The sequence below is a fragment of the Adiantum capillus-veneris genome, chromosome 25 (assembly GCF_014529385.1).
Source record: "Adiantum capillus-veneris isolate H3 chromosome 25, ASM1452938v2, whole genome shotgun sequence".
NCBI lineage: Eukaryota > Viridiplantae > Streptophyta > Polypodiopsida > Polypodiales > Pteridaceae > Adiantum > Adiantum capillus-veneris.
In genome coordinates this window covers 139442493-139466273 of record NC_140955.1, presented here as the reverse complement: position 1 = coordinate 139466273, position 23781 = coordinate 139442493, and the positions used below count along the sequence as shown (strand labels likewise).

General features: G+C 43.5%; 1 protein-coding gene across 1 annotated transcript; it reads right to left on the bottom strand.

Annotated features, from left to right (window-relative positions):
* Positions 1-317: 317 nt before the first annotated feature.
* On the bottom strand, positions 318-899 carry LOC147425747 (uncharacterized). Its single transcript, XM_086500109.1, has one exon. The coding sequence runs from the start codon at positions 897-899 to the stop codon at positions 318-320; it is 582 nt and encodes a 193-aa protein (XP_086356235.1).
* Positions 900-23781: the final 22882 nt, after the last annotated feature.

Below are 23781 nucleotides of genomic sequence, written 5' to 3'. Positions count from 1 at the left end.
GGCTAACGTGTGAAGAAAGAAGCGAAAAAACAAGAACAGCTTGCTAACTACCTTATTTACAGCAATGTGATGTGCGAAGTAAGAGATAGACAAAGCTCCAAATTGAGTGTGCCTTCCTCTCTTAGGGCACCTCCTTTTTATATTGAATAGAAGGTTTCATGCAAAGATCATTTCATACCAAGAACGAGCTGGCCCTGTCCTGCCTGACGCCCACGCCACAATATTATCATTTTGTAGTCTTTAACGAACAACGCGCGCGCGCGCGGCAGAGAGAGAGAGAGAGATTTTTACAACGTAGCCCCCAATCCCAGAGGTGTTTAGGTGAGGAGGGCATGGAGGACGGATGCGGAGAGGAAGGAAACGCCCAGGAAGACGGCGGCAAGCAGAGGGAAGGCGGCGCACTTGGGCCAGAAAGAGGCCGATGCCACTGGGCAGAAGAGCAGGCCCAGCTTCAGCTGCACCACCTCCACCAGAGACAGCGACAGGCACAGCGCGCCGCCCACGCTGGCCACGGCCGCACTCACCATGCCTAGCCGCGTGGCCCGCCGGTTCACGCGAATCGCAGCATGCTGACATGTGGTTGCCCTAAATACGCACCACGAGCCAGTGTTTAGCAGCGCCAGCTGAAGCTTGAGGCCGTGGGCGATGAGCGTGGAGAGCATGAAGCAGGCGAATGCCAGCACTTCCAGCACCACTAAACGCCGGGCCACGTTGGCGGGCGCTTCACATTCTGATTGGCCGACGAGGCTGACACCTGCCGCGCTATTGGTGCTGGCTTTGAAGGCCAGGCCAATGAAGACGGCGCCTGTGAGAAAGGAGTTGACGTTGAGCAGGGCGTCCAGGGCCGTCACGTGCAGTAGCGTGGTGGCCGACGGGGCCCCATCCACCAAGTCTTCCATTCTCTTCTCGCCCCGCCTCTCTTCCCTGTCACCATATACACACCACCCAGTAGGTAAGAGGTCGCTTAAGCTTCTTGGTGAGTTCCTTAATCTTGAAGTAGAGTTCACATATTTTCACACACGAAGGGGGTTGTTGGAGTGTGTGTTTGTGTGCGCGCGCGCGAGTGCGTGTGTGTGAGAGAGGGGGAGAGACAGGGGGGAACGAACATAGAGTGCTGTATAATAACTTTACAAAGTATTTTTGTATTCTTAAACGTGACAAACTCTTCATCAACTCCCTTGAACACTTTTCGTTACTATATGTCACAATTGATTATTCACAATACCAGGTAGCTGGGTTCTTACTCTTGTTAAGACATTTAGATTCTCCTTGGTGGTGTTTTGCAATGCCAAACGTGCTTTGCTTGGAGCTACTCAATGGCACGTTGCCAATGTGGTGTTAATTATAAAGGACAAAGTCTGAGTGACAAAGGCATATGCTTGTGATCAGTCTCCACCGAGACAGTATGAATATTTGGCAATGTTTTTTGGGCGTACCAATACATTAGCTGCATCTATACAAAGTATGAACATTGTAAACAACTTTTCGTAGGTAAAGTTGTAGTAGTGTTTCTTGATTATATGTTGATTTCATCGATAAGCATATTGTTAATCGTCACACCAATCAATCACTAGATATTATACCATTCATTCAAGTTCGGAATGCTTTGAAACTCAAGGAGATGCTAAGCTTGCACTGTATGAACAAATCGGGACCATTAAGACATAATTCTAAAGGTAATGTAAATCGCAATCCTTCATTCTACAAGTCATTAAAAGATGCATAAAAATAGTGTAACAGTTTTGCCCAAGGCTTGGGATTAGTCTCCTATCAAAGGCTTAGCATTTACCTATGAATATGTTACCAAAACAACAAATTAAGAATTGCACACATCATAAACATGATCCTTTATCAGATTGAAAATGGTTATACTAGATAAATTGTAAGGACATGGGTCCTATGGGCAAGGCCACCGGCACGGCCGGACAGTGTGTACGTTAGGGGGAGGCTATACGATAGCACGGTTGGGTGGAGACTAGCACACGGATTACCACCGTCTTTTCACTGGTATCCGAGCTATTTTTGAGAGGAGACGAAAAGCGGGTTACATGTGCATGCGACGCGTTGCTTCTCTCCCACATTCCGCAGACAACGATGTTTTCGTAGTGCAGCAAAAAAAAGACAGGCACAGAAGCCTGGGTGAAGCGTGCGGACAGAAAGCGACAGCGGACGCCCACCTACGCCCTCTACAGCGGGCGACCAAGGCAAACTCGATCGGCAACTCGAAGGCACCGAGGCTCCGAAGGCTTCCATTGGCACCGTTGGTTGCGCGCGTAGAAAGGCCTGCTTAACCCTTGCATGAAGCCACCCCATGAGGATAAGAGGCCAACACTTTACCATCAAGCTATTGACCCTTGTTGTGTATAACAAGGAAAGATAGCATACTTGTGTTGAAAGGAAAACTATAAGGAAATGGAAAGCTTCAAACTTCAAAGAAGTGCTTCACCCTTCCTTTTCACTTCTTGGAGGGCGGCAAGTTTTCCTCCAAAAATTCTTTTTCCCTCAAGGAGATAGCTTCAAAGTAAACAAAAGCTTTCACAAAAACGACGGACTTTTGTAAAGAATCATATCAAAGGTATTCTTACAACGAACGATAACGAACGATAAGTGAAACGCTAAAATTCTCGCAAGGCGAGGTTCGCATACAATGCAAATGGCGGAGTTTACAAAACACAAAGACTTCAATTTCTCAAGGTACAAGTTGTTGTTGTTTTTTCTCTTTACATTAGTGTATGTTTACCATGGCCAGTAAGGATATCCCACCTACACACATGTTATTTTGAGCACGTAGATCAAAATCAGGGCACCATGGGTGCTGCTGACACTAATATGCATGATGATGATGATCTAGGAGATCATGGGCTTGTAGATATGGCTTCTTTCAAGACTTTGGAACATCGCCAAAGCGTACTTAAAAGCAACATCTCTGCACTCAATGCAAATGTTACCAATCTTACGGAGTTACTTGTGAAATTTATGAATTCACTGACGACTCAAGGAGCCACAAGTGGCACAGTTCAAGGGAACCAAGCTCGCATGACTCAAGGAGTCCAAGAGACAAGTGCTGCAGAAGATGCAGAAGGTAGCAATGCATTACTTAAGAATATCACCATTCCTGAGTTTCACGGGGAAGAGCGTGATTGCAACAAGGATGCGGTCAATACGTTCTTACACAAATGGAGTGATATTCATAGATTGAGACACACCTCGAATATAAAGATGGCTGTGAAAACAAGTCTATCTCTTAAAGGCAAGGCCTATAAGTGGTGGATGACATTTCCAATAGATGCTTGTCCTCCGTCTTCTTGGGCTGCGTTTCAAGCTTCTTTCTCCAAAGAGTTTTTGGACTCCAATGAAGAAGATAAGAATTGGTTAGCATGGGATGCATACCGCATGTCTAGCCTCTCTCTCACACAGTACCTTTCCAAGTATCGGGAAATCATATTAAAAATAGAAGGTCTAGATGAATTCCAAAAGATACTGGGTTTTAATAGGGGTCTTGACAAAGACTATCATCTTCATGTCAAGACCCAACATCCAAAAACTTTGGAAGAAGCCATCAATCATGCCCAAAGATATGATGATGACCAAGAGAGGAAAGGAAATGTTCCCTACTATAAGAATACTTTCGCTAAGAGCAATGTGGCTAACAGCCAATGGCGAGGTAGATCTCCCACACATCCCAAGAGGAATAAGAGACAATCTACCTCTCCACGCCCACAAGAGGCCAAGAAGCCTAAGCAATCACGAGATACTCCACGTGGGTCTCTCAGCACTGCTGATTTTGAGCGTGCAAAGAAACACAATTTGTGTTTTATATGTCTTTCGGACCAACATAACAAGAAAGATTGTCCTCTTTTGCAAGGCAAATAAAAGGTCATGCACACGGTGCAACGCCTCACATTAGATTCATCTCCTAAATATTGTGTTGTAGAGGTTCTTCATATGGAAGAAAAGCACAAGTGTTGTGTACCTGCTTCAATGTAGCAGCCCACCTTTGGCCCTCATGGTTTGATTCGCATGCATGGCACTATCAACGGACAACGTGTTTGTATTTTAGTGGATGATGGTGCAACTCATAACTTCTTGAACTATAAGCTAGTCAACAAATTGAAGCTTACACAGACTCCCTGCTCTCACAAGTATGTGGTGGACTAGATGTCTGGGAATGATAAAGAAGTATGGGACACAGTACTTCAAGGGGTTGAGCTTATTGTTCAAGATCATACGATGACCCTTGACTTCCAATTTATGAACATGGACCGTGCTGATGTAGTTTTAGGACGGGAGTGGCTGCATGGTTTAGAAAACACATTGCACACTAGTTATGAACACAACTCCTTATCCTTTATGGCCAATGGTAAACATGTGATTTTGCTTGGTGAGAAAAATATACCATCTGCACCTCTTATATGTACAGCCGAGCTTTTGCAGAAAACAGATTTAATAGATGAAGTATTTTTGTGTTATTTCTTGTCTCCAAGTCTTGTGAATTCTCAAGAGCAAAGTGCGGTGAATTCTAGTAATGGTATGCAAAGTGCAATGAATTCTACTGATAAACAAAGTGTTAATAAATCTAACGAGAAAAGTGCTCTCAATTTTAATTCTATAGAGCAACGTGTAACTGGTGGAAAACAAACATTACAGGAATTACAAGATTCTCCATCCCAGCATAACTCTAGTTTACTTTCTCCTTTACACGGCAAAAGCTGACTCACTTAGTCACGGAGTATAGTGATGTGTTCTCAAGTGATGTACCACCGGGTTTACTCCCTACACGTGATGTGTAGCATGGCATAGATGTCTTGCTAGGCACTAAACTGGTGAGTAAACCACCTCATCGTATGAGTGCTAAAGAAGCCAAGGAGGTTGAGAATCAGTTGGCTGACTACCTCGCTCCTGGTTTCATTAGACCTAGCACTTCGCCTTGGGCATCACCAATTCTATTGGTAAAAAATTAAGATGGTACTATACGCATGTGCGTAGCTTATCGCGGATTAAATGCGATAACCATCAAGAACAAGTATCCTCTGCCTCGAGTGGATGAGTTGTTTGATAAACTCCATGGGACAAGATACTATACAAAGATAGATCTTCGTTCAGGATACCACCAGGTACGTCTCCTACTGCAAGATATCTCCAAAACTGCCTTTAGAACACAGTTCGGACATTTTGAATTTTTGGTTATGCCTTTTGGTCTAACCAATACTCTAGCTATATTTATGACACTCATGGATAGTGTCTTACGTCCCTATTTTGGAAAATTTGTTGTGGTTTTCCTTGATGACATTCTCATTTACAGTAAGACTGAAGATGAACACATAGAACACTTACGATTAGTGTTTGAACAGCTATGAGCTCACGCGTTGTATGCTAAGCAAAGCAAGTGCGATTTCTTTAAAACAGAGATACATTACCTCGGTCATGTGATCTCTTATTTTGGCATCAAGATGGACAGTGACAAGGTCGCTGCCATTCTTCGATGGCCACATCCCAACACGGTTGAGGAGCTTCAAATATTTTTAGACATAGCTAGATTTTATCGGCAGTATATCCGTGACTATGCCAAAATCACTGTTCCTCTCACAAATCAACTTAAAGCAAAAGGTAAGACCTTCTCTTGGGAAGAAGCCCAAAATCGCAGTTTTGAACAGCTCAAGGTAGCTATAGCCACTGCTCCCATCCTAGCAATCGTCGACCCACTTAAGCCGTTTGTGGTAGAGACTGATGCTAGTGATAAAGCCATTGGTGCGATACTTCTCCAGGAGGGAAGACCTATAGCCTTTGAAAGTAAAAAGTTAGATAGAGCTCAACAGAATTACTCTGTTTATGAGCGAGAGCTCTATGCCATAATTCATGCTTTATGAAAGTGACGACACTATTTATATGGTACCGAGTTTAAAGTAGTTTTTGACCATGAGAGTATTAAATGGTTTACTACTCAAACAGACTTGAAGTTCCGTAAAGCTAAATGGGCAAAAATCCTTCAAGATTATGATTGTAAGCTACGATATCGCAAGGGGCGATATAATGTAGTAGCGGATGCACTAAGTCGGATGCCTCAGATTCACTTGCTTTCACGGAACTAAAGAGTGGATTTTTGGAGTCATTACGTGACAAATGTGCACACGATCAATCATATGCTAAACTGTGGAGTGCAGTTTTAAAAAGGGATCCCTCACACTCACATGTCTCTGAACAGTCAGATCAACATGTCTCTGCACGCGCAGATAAAAACTCCAACACACAGAGGTCCACCCCTACTCAGGAAGAGCTTAAGCGATGGAAGAATTTTTCCATTGATGATGGCTACTTACTCCACAAAGGTAGAGTATGGTGTGTTAACCCTCACGGCTCACGGACACCCTATCACCTACGATGGACGTTGTAACCTATGGCGGACATTGTATTATTTATTTGGTAGAGTCAGGTATCGGGCTTGTCGGTCCAATAGGAAAAGGGTAAGAGTGATCGCCGATGAGAGGTGCACTCTAACTGGAACATTCAAGGGATTAGTTGGCTAAGCATGGGCGCCCAAGTGTGAATGGGATGAGCTCATATAAAAGTCAACTAAATCTAAACTTCACTCATTCTCTCATTTGTGCAATAGAAGAGTGCTCTTGCTCCATCTCCTCCTTCTTCTTCATCATCTCTTTGTGTGTGTGTGTGTGTGAGAGAGAGAGAGAGAGAGAGTGAGAGAGGGAGAGAGAGAGGGGGTGTGTGGGCGAGCGAGCATTACAAAGGCATGACGATGGTGAAGCGGTTGAGCGCAGCGTAGCGGCGTCTCCTTCTTCTTCGTGGCGAGGAATCCTCCACAAAGCAAGCGTAGAGCGGTGAGTGACACACCATCGCCTTCTTTGAGCTTACTAGTTTAGACTTGTTGTGTGCTTGGAGCCATTTGTGGCTCGCACACAGTGTATCGGCAAGTTCCTTGCATTGACACGTGCGACATACGCGCACATTTTTGGCGCCGCTGCCTGGGAATGCCGTGCATTAAGCTCGAGTAGCACTCAGTGCTTCTTCGTGGTGCAATTTCTATTGTAGGCAAGGTAAGGAAGGAGTGTGTGTGTGTGTTGAGAAGAGGGATTTGGTGTTATACTGTGTGTTTTTTTTGTTAATGGAGATTTCAAAGGTACTGTGTTTATTTTCTGTGTATTAAGGTAATTAGTTTTTTTTGTTAATGGAGATTTCAAAGGTTCTATGTTTATTCTCTATGTATTAAGGTAGTTGTGTATATGTGTACAGTAAGGAGGAAGTAGATTAGTGAGACTTAATAGAGTGTGTTAGTGTGTAAGAGTAGGTATATTAGTTAGAAGTAGGTAGATAGAGTGTGTGTGTGCTCTCGCGCAGGCCGCGGTGACCTTATCCTTAAATTTATTTATTAAAAAAAATTAAAATTAAAAAAAAAATCAAAGGTAGGACCGGGATTGGGAATATCTCCCAGACCCAAGCTCAAGCTCACGCTCAGGCCTAGGCCTCAGCCGCCTTTAAAAAAAACGAATTTTAGCTTCACACGTAGCTAAAAATTGATTTTTTGAGGACCAACGGAACGTCAGATGCCCGAAAATTGTGTTGTAAAGCACACAGCGACCCTCTAAGTGATACGCTCATTTCGAGCTATCACACACTTTGATCAAAAAAATCAAACATTAAAAAACATTAAAAAGACATTAAAACCATAAAAAACACGAGTGAAAACGGACGCTTAAAAAAGGTAAGCGGTTAACCTTCGAGGTTATTCGCTGACGTTTGTAAGATGCCAAAGGAATATGCATCTGCGCTCTGGTCGTGTGCTAGAGTCCGAACAACTAGCTAGTGCTTCGATTTACGGGGGTACTCACTATCCTTCCACGCTAGCATCTACGCCCTCAGCGGGGACCCAAGGTAGTGCAACCCAAGACCCAAATATAGCAGCTAGCGACTCTTCCTCTGACTACGATATTATGGAAGAGCATCTTACACAAAGCCCCGGGGGAACAAATGAAACCGTGCCTAGCTGGGCCCAACAACCTGGAACTAGTGTTTTTAGCCGTTTGATGGAAACTTTTAGTAGAGCTACGCGCTCTGAACCTACTACTAGTGAAGTAAACGAAGGGGGTGGGGAAGTAGAATCACCATTCACATCTCCTGTAGACCCCACACTCCCTCAGAGTGTCCACGTGGACATTCTACCTACCTCATTGAATGAGGGCCCTACCGAGCTACCACCTTCCAAAGTCGCCTCTAAGGTAGCGGTGACTAAAAGTCAAAACACAGGAAGCAACATTGCATCCACCTCACGGCAACCCTCTAGTACACCAAGTTTGGACGGGGCATTTCTCAATGAAAATTGGGAATATGACCTACACACGGAGACTTTGACCGACCTATACATGGGCTACACATACCATGTGGGTTGGTTAGAAGTTGTACAATCCACATCTAGTGCCACTAGTCTAGAGGAACAACAACACATGATCTACAATGTCATCCATAGGATTATCCAGTCCGAGAGGCAAAATCAAGGAATAAACATACCTTCGACGGATCCTATGCGATTTTTAGACATGGGCAAAGGGAAACAACCCACTCTATCACAAATGGAGACTCCCCCACTGAGTCCCATCGATCCCCCATATGTTGTTTCGCCAGGGGTCTCAATGCAATCTGAGCCCACAAGTGATAGCTTTACCTTTCCAAGTCCAGCTCATCTTTCCCTTGATGACACCACGGCTACCATGCCTACCCCAATGATGAGCATGCCGAGAAACACGCCATGGACCTCATTTGTTAGTAAAGCACCACTACATGGTAGCTCAATACAACAGTACCTACAAGTGTGTACCAATCGTATGCACCTATGGGTCATCACACTCATGTAGTCCCTACCCCTCCCATTGTTTCAACTACCTATGCTCCACAACCACAATACACAAGTTCTTATTTCCATGGGACTATGCCGGCTAGCATTAGCATGTCACATTCGACGCCTGCTATGCCTAGGGCCACACATATGAACTATGGACCACCACATGGCACAACATCGTACCCAACGTGGAACCCAAGGGCTTCCTATGCGCCAAGCCCAATGCCAATACCTACTCCACATGTAGTCTCTGGAGCACCTTCACCCACGGTGCCTGCTCACTTAGGTGACTTGGCAACATTTGCTCAAGCTATTGGTCGATCTATTGTTGAGAATATGCGTAACACGCCTGATAGAGAGTCTAGAAGTAAGGCAGTACAAATAGCCAAGCTCACACAAAAATTTAGTGGAGACGGGGATGTGAGAAGCATATCGAAGTGTTTGAACAAATATGCGATTCTCTAGGAGAACACAATGACCTACATAAGAGCAATGCTTTAAGCCTAACCTTAAGTGGAAAGGTTGGGGTTTGGTATAGAACCCTAAGGGTGGAAGAAAAAACGATTTACCCTACTCTTAGGAGACTGTTCTTAAAAGAATACATACGAGAGGGAGTGCTTTGGGGTGTAGCCTCTCAGCTCCAGAAAGCCCAACAAGAGGAAGGAGAGTCAGTGGGAGACTTTATAAGTCGCTTAAAGCATTTGAATTCTCGTTGTAATCCAAATGAGCGCTTCAACAATAACCAATTGCTTGATAGATTCATTAGGGGATTACGACATGAGGATATCTACAATGGCCTAGTCATTAGAGGTATCACCACTTGGGAAGCAGTCACCACCAATGCGATCCAATTGGAGGATAATTTAATGATTCAAGGAGAAAGAGTTTCTGTTGAGACTAAATCTATTAGCTCGCAAGCATCGGGGCATCAGCCAATGACCCTAAAGCCTATTGCTAAAGAGCCAAAGATATCTGAGATGACTTTAGCAGATCTCACCAAGGCTATTCAAGAGAGTCTTAGAGACAACCGTGCTCCGCAAACAATCATATGTATCCAAAAAGGGAGCAGCAATGGTGCTCAGTATGCTATGGACCGCATAGTACCAGTGAATGCCCTACTTTTAGAGTAAAATTCAATGGCAACTGCAATGCATGTGGAAGGTATGGTCATCAAGCTAAGGATTGCATAGTATTCAAGCGCGCGATGGCCAATAGACCAACCTTAGCATGGACAGACACACCTCGAGTGCCTGCATTGATGCCGGCCCCACCTCTTGAACAAACAACACAACACATGGTCCCTAGGGCCCAAAATGTTGTTCAAACAACACCTTTACCACCTCCAGTGCTAGGACCGCAACCACCATATTCAAGAATCACTTCTGTGAATCAAGTGGGTTGTGAGTCATCTATTTCTTGTTTGGAAGGCTATGAGGAAGATATAGATCCTAATATCGCCTATGGGATGGATGTGCTTGAAGAAAGTCCACAATACTACATGGAGGACTATTGGGGACAAGTCAAACTTGTATATCAAGTAGCTGCTCTTGCGGCAAGAGGCCAAAATATCAACCACACTGCTAAGAGACCACCTCTTCAATGCTATGAGTGTGGAGGTCCACATCGTGTAGCCGAGTGTCCTATTAGGCTACAAAAGAACGCCACACTAATGCAGACCAATCAAGCGAGCACGTCTACAATGCCGATACTCATGTGTAATCGATGTGGCGTAGATCGTTTGATTGCCCAATGTCCAAATAATCCAAATGCACCGAAGATCACGCCATTAAACTTGATTGAAGTTACCAAGGAGCCAACACCAAGTACACCCGTGGTACCAGTAAACGTACTCACACGATCGATGCTCCAAAAACAAAACTATATCCCTGAGGAAAGAGACACGGCATCAATTTCCCAATCTCAAAAAAAGAAGAAAACACGAAGAAAGAAATCGCAAAAAGCAGCGAAGTCAGACCTGAGTTCAAAGACCAACATAGGGATTGGTGAAGACCCCGTATATATGAACGACGCTGAAGAAGATTCTGATTCAGGAGAAACCATGGAGACCAAAACGACCACTAAGATAGAAACCAACAAGGAAGATCTTCATGAGCCACAATGGCCAGGATCCAAAAAGAAGATAGAAACTTACCCAAACCCTACAGAGGAGATTGAGCGAGTCAAGCAATTAAGGAGTTTGGTAGAAGATACCCAAAGGGATCTAGAACCAGCACCTAGGAAGATCCAGATTACAGACACCGTGTTCCCTATGCAACAACAACCTCACCAAGTCCATACACCCTTGGACATACCTATTGTCATCCAAGAAGAAAGTGACTTAAAGTCATGGGAAAGTGGGCGTACTCACTTCTTGATGGAAAGAATGTTTACAGAGGGACTACCTGATCCTATCGAAGAAATGGAGATCCCATCTTCCCCACGTCAAGGGACTCAAGGCCAAAAGGTGCCGTTAAACATTGCCAAATTGATGGATTTCATGTCTTCAGAAGTTAGAACCACCATCATGTCCAAACTATATAAAGACCCTTAGCTAGTCTCAGCTCTTCGAGCCTTCCTCAACGGAGAACTGAAGTTTGGGCTACCACAATTTGCATAGATGGATGGAGCTGAGGAGATGCCAATAGAGGAGGAATACATAGATCCACAACCCAACCTAGATAAGAACCTTGTTATAGAAATACCTGTTAACAAGTCGGGGCAATACTTTGAGGGTGATGAATCCAATGCGACTATACCAATCACTACTAAGGGATTAACTGTGAAGGGAATCCTTGATGGTGGCGCTGGGGTTAGCATTGTGACTAAAAATTGTTGGGAAACTATGGGAAGTCCTCACCTTGCACCACAACCATAGTAGTGAAGATGGCCAATGGGTCTATTGTTAAACCTATTGGGATGCTAGAAGGTCTCAAGATCAAGGTCTTTGGACATAAAATAAGGATTACCTTCATTGTTATGGATTTCTCCAAACACACTATGGCATCGGAGATGATCTTAGGACGTCCTTTCATGAGGGAATCAAAAATGGTGCATGACTGGTCTAAAAACCATGTATATTTGCAGTTCCAAGATTCTGTCATTCGAGTGGATCTTGTGACTAGTCGAGCACATCCTCTAGGAAACAGATTTATAATTGATCATAGATCTGACACGACAGTTCACTCGGCCCCATTGCAGTATTGTTACACATGTAAAGCTGACACTGATGTTGGGAAAGATTCTCCTTATATGGATGTACTACCTGGGATGACTGAGTCGCACAATGTGGATTGGGTCCACCTAGCAGTAACCATAGACACTTGGCGAAATAGGGGGACAACCTGGGTAACACCTGAGGGAGATGAAATGCCCGTACCCTTAAATATGCTACAAGCAATGCATATAGCTTCTGACAAGACTCATCCTAATATAACGAAGAAAACATACAAGTGGGTCCCTAAAGCTTCTTTAGTGACCATAGTTAGTGCTAAAAAATAGAAGCCTTGTAAGAAACGTCCCACTCGCTCCAAGAAATGTAAGGAAACCTGGCGTTGGATTCCTAAACGACTATTGGAAGCCCAAGGCTACTATGAAGGAAATGATCAAGTATGGGTGTCAAAACGTAGATTGTGTTCTTACTTGTCACCTGACCCATGTGAGCCCAATCCCGTAGCTCCAAAACGAATCGAAGATCGCGGAAAGAAAAAAATCACAGAATGCTACACACCCACTCCAGAGCTAATTTGGGTACCAAAGAAAGAACAATTTGTTCCACTTAGCTCAGGAAGGCGAGAGTCCCATGAAGCTTCTAGCTCCTCATGTAATGCATCCATAGAGGTAAAAGCTTTTCCACAGCCTCCACCTACAATAGTGGACCTCCATGAAGCTACAAAGGAATCCACACCTCCCAGAGTTCAAGAATCACCTGATGAACCACTTCAAGTTCGATCCTGGGAGAGTACCTTACCACCCTTGCAACTCGATGAGGCACCTAAGGTAATAGAAAACTACTGGCAAAACACTACAAGAGGTTGTGTGCTCTTGTGACGCTGTTAGCAACGGAAATACACTAGGTTTTTATAACCCCCGGCGTCGCTAAAACCGTCGCTAATAGCGTCGCTACGAGAGCGTCGCTATGTGCGTCGCTATAGGCGTCGCTATATGCGTCGCTATATAGCGATGTCTATAGCGACGGTTATAGCGACGTTTAAACAGAAGTCTATAGCGACGCTACAGAGCCATAAATAGCGACGGTTATACGACGCCCGAGAGAATTTTTTTTTTGTGACAGCGCATTGAATGCCCTACCACCCATCAACCATATTGTACTTGATTCACTTTTTAAAAAAAGTGCAAGGGTAGATAATAGACCCAAAATAGTCACCCACAAGACGCATTGTTTGCAAAATTGACAAGCGTAAAATTGACAATTGTACACATCATAGGCAAAATGAATTGATTGGCAAATGTAATAATGACAATTGTACAACATCATAGGCATAAAGAATTGATTGGCAAAATGAACTGCGGTGACAAATGTAATAATATACATGGTTCAAAAAGACGTATAAAATCCGTCTCATGATACATAAGCTATGAGAAACCCTAAACTAATGCTATCTAGCTACGGCTAAACTGACATCGTCTAGTCAGACGTCTCATCGCGTCCAAGCGGCGTATCTGTTGGATTCTGCAAAAAAAAGACAATAAGACAGCTTTCAGTAAGTATAAACATATAACGACATTTATAAAACAATACAAAAAATAGAAAAGAGTAAACCCTAATACTAACCATGCCGCCGCGAGAACTGAGAATGTCCATCAGGGAGTTTAAGCCCTTCCTGCTTGCGTACTCGCGCTCGTACGGTGTGGGATCACGTCTTGTCATCGACCACTGTCAAAACATACAAAGATTTCATTATGTTAGAACTAAAAAACTCATAAACCCTAAACTATCGAACATAAAGAGCAATGCGAAAACACTTACAAAATCGGCCTCAAATGATGCCCATCCACCGCTCCCCAAGTGCTGCGAACTCCCTGCCTCTACTCGCGCTCTGGCTGCATCCTTTTGTTGCTTCCACTTGTCGGGATTCTCGCGCGCTGCTTTCTTCGCATATTGAATGAATAGAGTAGACAATGACGCAAAGACCATTAAATACAATGACGTAATGATGAATATAAATACAATGACGCAATGAATTGAGTGATAGAAGAGGCAAGTCGAAAACTCAGAATTTTCAATCAAAAGATGTGAGCGCGAGTAGAAAAGAGCGTTATACACCATGGAAGGTACTTAGAGAGCCAGAGCTTTTACAACACGGAGCAAAATTGTTCAAATACAATATTTGTGGCTTTAAGAGATCTCTCTCTCATCCTCGCATAACTCAGCATAACTTCCTATATCTATATAGAGCTATCCGTTTAAACACATATCCTCTGTTTCATTTTGTAGCTCCTCTGCATGCACCCCATATAGAGTAGTAGCATCTTGATGCTCGTCTGGCACCACCGCAGCGGCTTCTGATTGAGCATCTTCTCTGATCTCCTCCATTGATGCCATTGTGATTGGCACATGGTAGCCTTCATACGTCCTTGCACTACGAGGGGCTACCTCTATGATGTTCCACCAGTTTGATGTAGACTTTGTAGGATGAAATATTACCTGCCAGAGCCACATAACTTACATGAGAGCTTTCAAGCACATAACTTGTAAAAGGGGGATGTTAACTATTTACATACTTACTTATTCACAATGCTCGGGTAGTATGAAAGTGTCTCTTAGGTCATTCCATTTCTTAGTAGAATCCACCTCAAGAAAACCAGACTCTCCTCTACGCACAGTAGCGTTGCGACCCTCCATGATTATCTTGAACCATTGCACGTCGAACAAGTCGACAAAAAATCCTCTGTAATCGATCCTCAAAATCTCTTGTAGCGTGCCGAAGTAAGTGAGTTCCGCCACCACAGGATCTGCATCAGAGGAACGTCGTCGACTAGACTGTTCAAATTTTGCCATGATTCCACAATCTTGAGTAAAACGCTTTTTGTCGATCCGTTCCACCCTAAAATGTCGACCTTTACACCATGCTGCTGTGTATGACTTATACTACAACAAACAAAGATTATGAGTGGCCGTTCAAACGCTTAGAAATAAAGTCACTAGCTAGTCGTACATTGCAAACTTACCTTGGTCGCGCAACCCCGAGAGTACTCCCACTCTTCCTCAGTCACTTCGTCACGGCATTGTTGTGCGCTTTTCAATTGGTTGTGCAACCATCTTAAGCTCATGAATGTTGGTAGGCTCTCCAAAACCGTCGGATAGTGCATCGATGGTCGTCTTCCCCGTCTCCACTTGATTCGTGCCCTTTGTCGCTCTTGCTTTGCATCCTCATATTGTGAAATCCACTTTTGCATCACTGGATTGTGAAGCATGCAAAATCGGTTGATTTTAGCCTCTAGATCTTCCGTCATCTTCTTCTCAACACCGAGATTGCACATGACAATCCCAGATATGCGCTCATCATCTATGGTTCGCCATAGCGTGTCCCGAGCTTTATCAAATCCGTCTAGCCACTCTCCAATGTACACTAGGGACTCTGATACCAACCAACCTTCTGCCATGCTACCCTCCGGACGTGCCTTTTGACGCACATATTCCTTAAGCGTTTTCATGAAACGTTCTAAGAAGAACATCCATCTGGAATGAACTGTGCCAGCTATTTCCACCTCATCAACTATGTGAACAAGAAGATGCACCTGAATGGTTAGCATGGTAGTAGGAAAATGTTTCTCAAACATGCACACAAGCTCTGCAGCATTTAGTTTGGCGAATGGTATGGAGTCTACGTTGATCTCCTTTTGTGAGATCCATTGCACCAGCTTTGCAAGTTTGTAGATTGTGTTACGGATGTCGAGAGACAAACATCCCTCAATGGCAACCGGTAAAATAAATTGTAAAGTATGTGCAGCAATGATATTAAAGTCCACATTTTATGCAATGATATTAAAGTCCACTATGAACGTACCTGACACATTTTATGCCAATCGTGTGACTTCAAACCGGTAAGATTTCTTTCTTTAGTAAAACACGTTCGGAGCGAGTGCATTACGCTAGTGGGGGTCCGCAAAGATCGAATGGTCTCTTTTACTTTGCGTTCTTGGGCTTCTGTGAAAATCCATGGTGCTTTAGGGAGTTTTATCGATCCATCAGACGCTGTTTGCGGCCAATATTGCTCCATACAATCCACATTTCTAAGGTCAACTCTGGCTCCCAAAGTATCTTTCTTGCCGGTCATATGGTCCCATAGTAGATTACCCACATTCTTGAATATGTGCATTGGATCGAGCAAGTGATTGATCATGAGTCGGGGCCAGTATGGTAACTCGTACCATAGAGATAGTCTCTTCATCCCTGGAGGCAATCCGTCATCTCACATCTCCTTCTGCTCTAACCATGCTTGTGCAGACATCCTTGGTGGCTCTCTTCCCAAAAAGCCATCGCGTAACACATGATTCTCTGGAAGATACGCTTGATGACCTTCGTAGATTTGCTTCTTCAGTGAGGGCGCCCTACGTGCATTCAGTCTAGGTCCACATGTGACACATGCTCTGTATCCGCTTGTTTGAAGCCCTGCATGTATACACATGATAATAGATCAACTATGGGAAAAAACAAGATTTACAGTGTTTGAGTGAGGAGTGTCAATAGATCACCTGAGCATTCTGTTAGCTCGGGATAGTCATGCATGGTCCACATTAGAATGCCTCTGATCAAAGCATTCCGTCGTCCTGTGTGTCGGCTCATATCCACCACCTCTATGCCAATCCACAATTGTTGTAGCTCTTCCAATAGTGGACGAAGATACACATCCATATTCTCCACTTTATATCGCCCTGGCACAATCAAGCTTAGCCATAGGTGCCCCTCCTTCGTAGTCAACCATGGGGGAATGTTGTAGTTGACGATGACAACGGGCCATACACTGTAAGATGTTGATCTTTGACCAAATGGATTTACGCCATCCATAGCCAGGCCTAAGCGCAAATTTCGAGCTTCCCTGGCAAAATCCGACCATGTTCCATCTATATGTTTCCAGGCTGCGCAATCTGCAGGAATTCGTAGCACACCATCCGAAGATTTATTCTCCTCATGCCATGATGCTAGGGCGGCCATGGACTTACATTCGAAGAAATGCTTGATGCGAGGAAGTAGAGGAAAATGTCGCAAAACCTTTTGTGGAATTTTTGTCTCGTGGAGATCTACTCGATATCTTTCGGAATCACATTTCGGACACTTCTCCATGTCTATGTATTCCCCTCTGAAAAGAATGCAGTCATTAGGACAAGCGTGGATAGAATTGTAATCCATCCCCAAGTTTCACAAAATCTTACTTGCTTCATCTCGGGAATCTGGCATCACATTGTCAGCTGGTAGTATGTGCTCTTTAAGCAATCTACACAACATAAAAATACAATACAGTCGTGTGAAAATCTATCAGATCATTATACATTTAGAGTTTTATTAAAGTAAACTAATTGTAATAGATCACCTGCAAAGCGCTGTGACGCTAGTGTCACTCCATCCAAACTTTGCCTGCATGTTGAGAAGAACCAGGAGTGCTTTCAATCTAGACATGCGTGCTCCATTATACAATGGCGTATCGGCTTCACTTTTCATATCATCATAGATAAGCCTTTCTGAATCCATGATCGTCTCGATCATTTCATCAATCTCGGGCTCAAGCATTGCCTCGTTGGGAATGTGCTCTGCATGATCATCCCCCGAGCTGTCAGAGGCTACATCTCGTGGCCTCACATATGCTGCTTGACCAAAGCGCCTGCGAACACATCTATTGGGTTGCAAGATTGCTGCTTGTTGGCCAGCGTCAGAGTCCGACGAGTTATAATTGGCAACAACTCGATCTATAATAGATGGATCGAACTTGCCAAATTCGCGAACGTGCTGCAAAGAAACACGTCTTGTCCGTTGCACAGCATGCTTGCATTGATTACAAGGACATAAGACCCTCGTTGAGAGATAGGTGTTTCGGTTGGACGGTCCCACATCCTCATCACTACTCATAATGAGGATAAAAATCTTATAACCTGGACAACAAATTTAATATTCTATTGGCATTCTTCGTCTTATCTCTCTCTCTCTCTCTCTCTCTCTCTCTCTCTCTCTCTCTCTCTCTCTCTCTCTCTCTCTCTCTCTACCTCACATTCTCTAGTCATGTCCAATCCCCGCACACCTCGGTCTAGAGGTGCACAGAGATCAGAACCACCGGGTTATAATCTCGTCTTTATTGGTCAATACCTATATTTGTGGGTACAAGAAATCTACAGACCCACGTCTACATGATACTACATGTAGTGGACAAAACCCCTTTGCCTCTTCTCTAGCTGTAGCACTTCACAGCATCTTAACATCTTTTCACAATAGATCTTTTCACTGTTCGTCTAACTCTAAACCCTAAACCGTAAGTAATTCTTGCGTGGACTCGATCTAACGTAAATAAGCGTAAATCTAAATAAACATAAATCTAACTAAAAATAAACCTAAATCTAATTTAACGTAAGTCTACATCTAACCTAATCTTTAACGTCTTTTGGGATAGTTTCCTACGACGTTAAAACTCTCTTCTTCTTGTGTGTGTGTGTGTGTGTGTGTGTGTGTGTGTGTGTGTGTGTGTGTGTGTGTGTGTGTGTGTGTGTGGGTAAACCTAAATAAACCTAAGTCTAATCTAATATAACATAAATCTAAATCTAACGTAAATTATGTTATATTAAAAACAAAGAACTAAACTAACAGGGATTATAAGAACCTTAAAACTTATTTTTCACATAACTCGGCAACAGTTGGCATTCTCATCACTAAAGATGTGAGAGTTAACTTCCGGAGGTGACGCTGCCTCATCTCCATCCACATCTGACGACAGCAATTGGCCCTTTGGACCGTTCTTGCTCTTGTTACTAACTTTGAAGTTGCTGTTGAATGACTAGAGGTTGTCTAGATGGTCATTTTCGGGGATGTAGTGACTCTTGCCGCCCTGAAGATCCACCTTCTTCCCTATCTTCTGAAGACATTTCACCAGTACTTTTGGATCAACGGAGCTAATAGCGGGGAAAAAAGCAGTGCAATCGGGTGGCCTCTGTACTCGTGCACACTCCACAAACCACGCCTCATGCAAACAAGCAAAGAACAAAACAAAGGGGGCACCACCCTAAATTAAGAGGTTTAGGGACCTCACACATAGTGCACATAGGCAAGTGAGACTTCTGGCATTATGATGGCATCAAAACATATGGCAAAACACATAGAAACGAAGCTTAGGGACCTTATGTAGCATATATATACACAAGACATCAGCTTAACAATACAACGGCATCTGATCATACATAACAAGGATATAGAGAAGCAAGCCAAGGATTGCATAATCCCTTGTCAAAAACAATCAACCCAGCAAGTAGGTATGATCCTACTAGCAACACATCAATACCTTAGAGAATGATGGCGAGGATGGTGGCCATGGAGCATGAGAGAAGACTCCTTATTTAGGTTTTAGGGCTAGTAATGTAGCATACTAGAGGGAGAGAGAGAGAGAGGGAGAGAGAGTAGAGCTCCATCCATAGCTCCTCGTTGTGAGCAATGTCGTCATAGCTTCGTTGCTTGGTGAAGTGGGTGAAGTGTCGGTTTTGAGTGAGAGAAGGCCTCCTTATATAGGTTTCTGAGAGGGTTTAGGATTAGGGATAAACATGCTTAAATCCGCTGATTGGGGTTACTTTTTGCTTAGGGTGGTCAACAGATTGAGGTCACCTGATATGTCACCATCAAGATATTCTCTAGAGTGATGTGAGAGGGGAGGGTAAATGCTGATTTTTCTGATTGTGACACATGGGGATAAGGCCTTGACCAGCATTTAAGAGCAAGTAAGGTAGCTGTTGAAACTGGAGGTTCTGCACATGTCAGGGGGGGACCTGCGGGGGGGAGGTGGCAGCTTGGTCCTCCTGAATATCAAATTCTCAAAAAATCCTCAACCATGGCTTCTTTTGACATGTGTTCTTTGAAAAAATCAGCATGTCTCTTTTCAACTCAAAAGTCTTTATCCCTGTTGACTCACCTTTACCATAAGATTTTTCCCTTTTCTCCTCCTGTAACTACATTGTTGATGCCCAATCACTGCTTCTAGTAACAGTGAACTGTTACCTACCAAATACTTATGGTGCAGTAAAAAATATTTACCATGGGTAAAAAAAGTTACTGTAGGTAAAAAGTGATTTGTATTTACCATGTAGGTAAAAAAATATTTACTGTGGTAAAAAATATTTACTGTCGGTAAAAAAGTGAAAACGGAGTATGTTGTGCTGTGAGTCCACACGAACATCCTCGTGTAAATTTCACTAGAAATTCACACCTAGAATGGGCTATTCTATAAGATATAGGTTGTAGGCATGCATAAGAGCTCGTTCCCACGTATCTTCTGTCCATGGCACTTTTTACTCTTTGGTGCTTGTGAAGTAGATTTTTCTTCTCTTTCGAGATCCCTTGGACTAGAGTATCCTCATCTCCCCAACAACTGACTGTGCCTTTATTGCATCTTCAGAAGGGGTCCTAAAAACCATGCATCATATAGCCCTCCCCCTTAAGCTAGAGGTATTTCATGCCTCTAGCTGTAGGTTGTGCTACAATAGGGTTCTCTTGAATACTTACCCACCTGGTACCAATTGAATTTGCCATGTTACTGCTTTCTTGGCTGATGCACCCTGTTTAGTCCTTTCTGATGAATAATTGTATCCATCCATGACTAACAACTGGTCTCCTAGACCCTTGAAAGCCATACCCCATCCATTATCAATATCCGCTTTCACTCGTAGCATTCTCTTTTTTTCTTTTTTTTCTTCTCTTTTTTTCCCTTTTTTTTGTCTTCTCTTTTTTTTTTTTTTTTTTTTTTTGAAACGACTATGTACATGATTGTTACCTTAGTTGGAGCTCAAATATGATGAGCTCTCCTCTGAACCATCCTTAGCATTGATTTCACCAGCATATGGCTGTGAAAGACGACATTGGTAGGCCTTCAATCGCCAACCATTTACCGGGGTCTGATGTACCTTACCATCTAGGTCACCTAGTTGGTAACTACCATTTGAGAACCTCTGTATCACTACAAAAGGGCCTTCCCACTTAAGCAAGAACTTACCATCCTTCCTACGATCAAAGCGATTGTCGTATCTGAGCACTAAAGAACCTTCCTTGATACCTTTCTTGACAAGGTTGCGATTGAACTTCTTTCGTTTCTTCTCTGCCTACGCTGCATAGTACTTCACTGCTGACTCTCGATCTAGCCCTAACCTCTCCAAATCGATGATTCTTCCTTCCACCTGCTTCTCTTGACTATCCTCTTGATGTGCTTTTAGAACTCGGAGGCTCGCTAACTCCACTTCTATAGGCAATAGTGCCTCTTGCTCGTAAACCAAGTGAAAAGGTGTATACCCCAAGGATGTTTTAAAGGATGTTCTGTAGGCCCAAAGTGCTGCATCTAGGTGTTTGTCCCATGCCTTAGGATGTAAATGCACTTGCTTAGTGATGATTTTACATATAAGACCATTTACCTTTTCCACAAGACCATTGCACTGAGGGTAGTATGGTGTAGAGTGCATGCGCTTGATTTTTAACTTGCTCATCAATTGCCCGACTAAATCAGCTCGAAATCCCGGTCCCCTATCCGAGAGAATCTCCAAAGGTGTGCCAAAACGGCAACAAAGGCATTCAAAAATGAAATCACTCACGTCCTTGGCTGTGATGCACTTTGTGGGACGAGCTTCTGCCCATCTGGTCATGTACTCCACCCCCATAATGATGTATTCCTTCCCTGATTGAGTGCAAGGTAGTGGCCCTATTGCATCTATCCCCCATTTTTCAAATGGCCCATAGGTTTTGATTGGATGCTGATTTTCATGGGTAAGACGCCTTGGTCCAGCTTTTTGGCAAACCTCACATGTGCGGCACCAATGTTGTACATCTCGATGGAGGCTTGGCCACGTGAACCCTGCTTGTAAAATCTTTCTGCTACTAATCTCTTGTGCAAAGTGGCCACCACACACACCTTCATGACAACTAAACAAAATATCCTTTATCTCTTGGGATGCAGGAACTCTCCTTAAGACAGCATCTTTCCCTCTACAATACAAGTCCTCATTCACTAAGCTATAGCTGGTAGCCTTTTTTCCCAACCACCTACGTTCACTTTTACTCATACCAGAGGGTGCTTCACAATGCTCAAGAAAGTAAAGTAAATCATGCAGCTCCTCCTTTCCCTGGTATAAAGGACTTTTCACAAGGATAGCACCTACTATGAGAGTTTGTAGTTCTTCACCTGCTAAGGCATCTGCTTCTCGATTTTGATCTCTAGGTACAAAGTGCACTCGAACTTCTTTAAAACCCTTCAACAAGGCCTTTGCTTCCCTCATCTTAACAGACAATTTGTCATTTTTACAGGCCCATACACCAACCATTTGCTTAACAATCAACATGGAGTCACCAAAAACATTTAGCTTTGTGATGCCCCTGAGAAAGACAACATTGCAACCCTAAAACAAGGGCATGGTACTCTGCTTCATTGTTAGAATGAACCTCTTTTAGATGAAACCCTTTTGCAAAGATCTTCTCCTTCTCTGGACCTAATATTACTATGCCTGCTGATGCCTTGTCTTTGGTCCTCTTGTAAGCCCCATCAAAATACAGACTGTGTGCTCCCAGTAGAACTTCAGGCTCCGGGATAGGCGGTACCTTACTAGGTGCCTCTTTCTTGGCCTTCTCATAACACCTTTGTGTGAGGACATCTGCCAAACAAGCACGGGTGGAATCCTCTACTTGTAGTGTGTAGTCAAACTCTTGAAGCTGCACCACCCACTTTGCTATTCTTTGAGACAATTCCATGTGTTGTAGGGCATATGGAAAAACCTCCTCAGTTGTGATCACCACAAATTGTCTCGGAAGTAAGTAAGCCCAAAACTTCTCCACTGCAAACTTAAGAGCTAGCACCAATTGCTCAGTTGCGTTGAAACCCTTTTCAGCAGCTGTCATCACTCTACTAGAGAAGTAGACTGGTCTCATGAGAGATGTCTTTGGGTCTTTTTGCATCAAGACAGCTCCTAGAGCTTCTGGACCTATACTAGGATTTACATAGAATAATTCACCCCATGTGGGTTGTAGGACGACAGGCAATGAGCTCAAAATGGTTTTAACTTCTTGAAAGCACCTTTCACCCTCTTCACTCCATGTCAATGTAGTGTGTTTAGTGAGCTGCTGCAAAGGATAGATTGCCTGAGAAAGGAGATGTATGAATCGTCCCATGTAGCGAACCTTTTGAATGAAGGAGACTAGTTGCTTCACGTTTGAAGGAGTAGGTAAAGCTAACAATGTCTTTACCTTTTCAGGGTCAGCCTCAATACCATCTTGAGACACAACATGGCCTAGTAGAGTGACCTTGCTCTCACCTATGTGGCACTTGTCTTTATTCAATTGCCCACCCAATTGGGCCAGACGGGTGAAACCTTCATCAACCTTGGACAGATGTACTTCCCTAGAGCTGTAAATGCAAAAATCATCAATGAAGACTCGTATGGACTTACCAAAGTAAGATTGAAACACCAAGTTCATAAACCTCTGGAAAGTAGCTGGGGCATTAGTTAAACCAAAAGGCATAACTCTATAAGCAAAACACCCCCAAGGTGTTATGAAGGTAGTCTTTCTTTGGTCTTCATCTGCAATTCTGATTTGGAAGTAGCCTGAGTACCCATCACACACTGTGTACCTTTCATGACCAGCCACTTCATTTAGTATTTCATCTTGAAAAGGCAAAGGAAAATGGTCCCTTTTTGTGGCTGCGTTTAGAGGCTTGTAATCCACACATACCCTCCACTTCCCATTTTTC